The sequence below is a fragment of the Lolium perenne genome, chromosome 3, assembly GCF_019359855.2.
Source record: "Lolium perenne isolate Kyuss_39 chromosome 3, Kyuss_2.0, whole genome shotgun sequence".
Lineage (NCBI taxonomy): Eukaryota > Viridiplantae > Streptophyta > Magnoliopsida > Poales > Poaceae > Lolium > Lolium perenne.
The window spans coordinates 106666186-106670449 of record NC_067246.2 but is presented as its reverse complement, the minus strand read 5'-3'; the positions used below and the strand labels follow the sequence as shown (position 1 = coordinate 106670449).

General features: G+C 47.9%; 1 protein-coding gene across 1 annotated transcript; it reads right to left on the bottom strand.

Moving 5' to 3' along the window:
- Positions 1-459: 459 nt before the first annotated feature.
- LOC127339533 (uncharacterized) lies at positions 460-990 on the bottom strand. The gene has a single exon (XM_051365373.1). It carries the CDS (start codon positions 988-990, stop codon positions 460-462), a length of 531 nt encoding a protein of 176 aa, XP_051221333.1.
- Between the last annotated feature and the right edge of the window lie 3274 nt (positions 991-4264).

Genomic DNA, 4264 nt, shown 5'->3' with positions numbered 1-4264 from the left:
TGCGGTCAACTCCTGGTCCTCCTTCTTGAGCTTGATCTGGTTGTACCCGGAGTACGCATCGATAAAAGAGAGACGATCACATCCTGCTGTGGAGTCGACTATCTGATCGATTCGAGGCAAGGGGAAGTGATCCTTAGGGCAATGCTTGTTGAGGCTAGTGTAGTCGATACACATGCGAAGAGCGGTTGTGTCTTTCTTTGGTACCATAACTGGATTGGCCACCCACTCGGCTTCCTTGAGCTCCCGAATGAATCCGGCCTTGCGGAGCCGACTAACCTCTTCGCCGATGGCCTTTCTCTTCGACTCTGAAAACCGGCGCATCGACTGTTGTACTGGTTTGGCTTTTGCATCAACATTGAGGGCGTGCTCAGCGAGTTCCCTGGGAATACCTGGCATGTCAGATGGTTCCCATGCAAATATTTCCCAGTGCTCATGGAGGAATTCGATGAGCGCGCTTTCCTATGCGACAGTAAGGTCTGCCGAAGTATTGACTGTCTTCTTCGGGTCAGAGGGATGCACCTGCTGTTTCTTTGCTTCCTTCGCGACGTCAAATTCGTCAGATCTTACATTGCGATTGTCTGCTGGTGGCTGTGTGTGGTCTGTAATAGCACCAACCGCATTAAGCTCTTCCCTCGCCCCGAATTTCGAGGCGATCTTTTGGAAATCTTTGTCGCAGCTGTCTGAGCGGGAGAAGCTTCCATGGACGGTTAGAGTTGTCCCATTGTTGCCCGGCATCTTCAACTTCAGGTACGCGTAGTGGGGGACTGCCATAAACTTAGCAAACGTTGGTCTGCTGAGGATGGCATGATACTGAGATTCCCAATCAACCACTTCGAACTCGATTTTTTCCTTTCTAAAGTTGCTAGGTGTGCCGAAAACTACATCCAGTGATATTTTACCAAGGGAATAAGCGGGTTGAGTCGGTATGATGCCGTGGAATCCCGTGTCGGACTCTCTCAGCATGTCGACTGTTAGGCCCATTGCTTTCATCGTGCTAGCAAACAACAAATTCAGACCACTTCCTCCATCCATGAATACCTTGCTCATATTATATCCTCCAATCTGTGCTTCAAGAACCAGGGCTGCGTGGCCAGGCCTTGGGACGGCCTTCGGGTGATCTGCCTTGCTAAAAGATATGCTTTGGTCTGACCAGTCGATGTATTCGGGTGTGTCGACCATGGCAACTTCTGCGTACTTTACTTTCCGCGAAAACTTCTTAACTTCTCTCTTTGAAAAACTGGTCTTATGGATCATGCTGACCTGTCCGCGAGATTCTGGAAACACCTCGGTTGGTGCATACTGGTCTCCTCCTCCCGCCGGTACGTATGGCTCTGGTATGTATGGCTCCGGCGGATAACTATAGGATGCCGCTCTCCTCTCCATCATGTGAACTCTTGCCGTGGCTTCAGCCCTAAGGTCATCGCAGAACTGTCGAATTTCGAGGAACTGTCGACAGTTTCCGAGCAGATGACTGGATTTTTCGAGACAGTCCTTTGGATCGATGTAAGAGTGTAGATAACACGGTGCTTCAAGTTGCTCCGTGGCTGATAGGTAAGGCGTGCGAAGGCGATTCTTGCTTTATTGAATGCTGTGGCATCCTCGTTCGTACTGTCGAGGATGAGTCATGATTTGCTCTTCTTCTTCGCGACGTGAATCTCTTCGTCTTTTCCTTTGCTCCTCTATGGCGCCAAGGCTGCTTCGGCTGCCCTCTCCCGCACTCCTGGACAGTGATGGGGTTCGTTGCATAGAAAACAAAAATTTTCCTACCGCAAGACGAATAAAACCAAGATCTAATCTATGGAACACCCAAGATCTAATCTACAAGATTGAAGCAACGAGATTGATATGAGACTAACCCTTGAAGATTTTCAAAGCCTACGAGATCAGATCTCGTTGTTGATGTAGACGATCGTCCCCGGTGCTGCAATCCGGCAGCACTTCCGTACTCGGTCTCGCGTACGGTGTCGATGAAGCCCCTTCCTCTCCCCGTTCCAGCGGGCAGCGGAGGTGTGGTAGATCTCCACGGAATCCCAGCAGCATGACGGCGTGGTGGTGGTGGTGGAGAAGAGTTGCTGCAAGGCTTCGCCTAAGCCTGCACAGCGTATGGAGGAGGAAGAGAGGGGGGCGGCTAGGGTTGGATGAGGGGGTGCTTGGCCGGCCACCCCCTCCCCTCTTTATATAGGTGGGGGGTCGGCCTAGGGTTTCCCCTAGGGCCCACCCTTCCCCTTGGCCGGCGCATGGAGGGGGGCAAACCCCTCCCCCAAGTGTAACCCCTTATCTCCTAATTTAAACCATTTATTTTAGGAGATAGATCTTATCTCTAAATTTAAACCATTTAAACTAGAGATAGATCTTATCTCTAAGGGGGGCCGGCCTGGGCCCACATGTCATGGTGGGCATGACCCACTATGCCATGTGGCGCCTATGTGGCCTCTCCCGGGGTGGTGGGCCCACTGGTGACCCTTCTAGAACATTCTAGAAGCTCCGGTCAAAACACCGGAACTTTCCCGAATCCCGGAAAATAACTTCCCATATATGAATCTTCTTCTCCGGACCATTCCGGACCTCCTCGTGATGTCCTGGATCCCATCCGAGACTCCGAACAAAAACTTCGGACTCCAACTCATATTCCGAATCTACTTATGCGACATCGAACCTTAAGCGCATCACCCTACGGTTCACGAACTATGCAGACATGGTCGAGACTCCTCTCCGAGCAATAACCAATAGCGGGATCTGGAGATCCATAATGGCTCCCACATATTCAACGATGACTTAGTGATCGATTGAACCATTTACATACGATGCCGATTCCCTTTGTCACACGATATTTTACTTGTCCGAGGTTTGATCATCGGTATCTCCATACCTTGTTCAACCTCGTTACCGACAAGTACTCTTTACTCGTACCGTGGTATGGGATCTCTTATGAACCATTCATATGCTTGCAAGCTAATCAGATGACATTCCACAGAGAGGGCCCAGAGTATATCTATCCGTCATCACGATGGACAAATCCCACTATTGATCCATATGTCTCAACTCACACTTTCCAAATACTTAATCCCATCTTTATAACCACCCATTTACGCAATGGCGTTTGATGTAATCAAAGTACCCTTCCGGTGTAAGTGATTTACATGATCTCATGGTCGAAGGACTAAGGCAACTATGTATCGAAAGCTTAGAGCAAATTGAACTTAATGACTTGATCTTATGCTACACTCATTTGGGTGTGTGTCCATTATATCATTCAACTAATGACATAACCTTGTTATTAATAACATCCAATGTTCATGATCACGAAACCATGATCATCCATTAATCAACAAGCTAGTTATACAAGAGGCTTACTAGGGACTCATTGTTGTTTACATAACACACATGTATCAATGTTTCGGTTAATACAATTATAGCATGGTATGTAAACATTTATCATAAACACAAAGATATTATAATAACCACTTTATTATTGCCTCTTGGGCGTATCTCCAACAGTCTCCCACTTGCACTAGAGTCAATAATCTAGATTACATTGTAAGGTACATAACACCCATGGCATTCTGGTGTTGGTCATGCTTTGCCCTAGGGAGAGCTTTAGTCAACGGATCTGCAACATTCAGATCTGTGTGTACTTTGCAAATCTCTACTTCACCATCTTCGATGTACTCGTGAATCGAATGAAAACGCAGCTTGATATGCTTCAGCTTCTTGGGTGACCTTGGTTCCTTTCCATTGGCGATGGCACCCGTGTTGCCACAATAAATGACTAACGGGTCCAATGCACTAGGAACCACACCAAGCTCAACAATGAACCTCTTCATCCATACCGCTTCCGATGAAGCCTCTGAAGCCGCTATATATTCAGATTATGTTGAAGATTTCGCCACCGTGCACTGCTTGGAACTGCTCTAGCTTACTGCCGCACCATTCAATATAAACACGTACCCAGACTGAGACTTGGAGTCATCAGGATCGGTGTTCCAACTTGCATCGGTGTAACTGGTTACAACGAGCTCTTGGTCACCGCCATAACAAAGAAACATATCCTTAGTCCTTTTCAAGTACTTCAGGATATTCTTGACCGTTGTCCAGTGTTCCATTCCTGGATCACTCTGATATCTGCTGGTCAAACTAACATCATGTGCGATATCCGGTCTAGTACACAGCATGGCGTACATGATAGAGCCTACTGCCGAAGCATAGGGGATCTTGCTCATCCTCTCTCTTTCATCTGCCGTAGCCGGACCTTGAGTCTTACTCA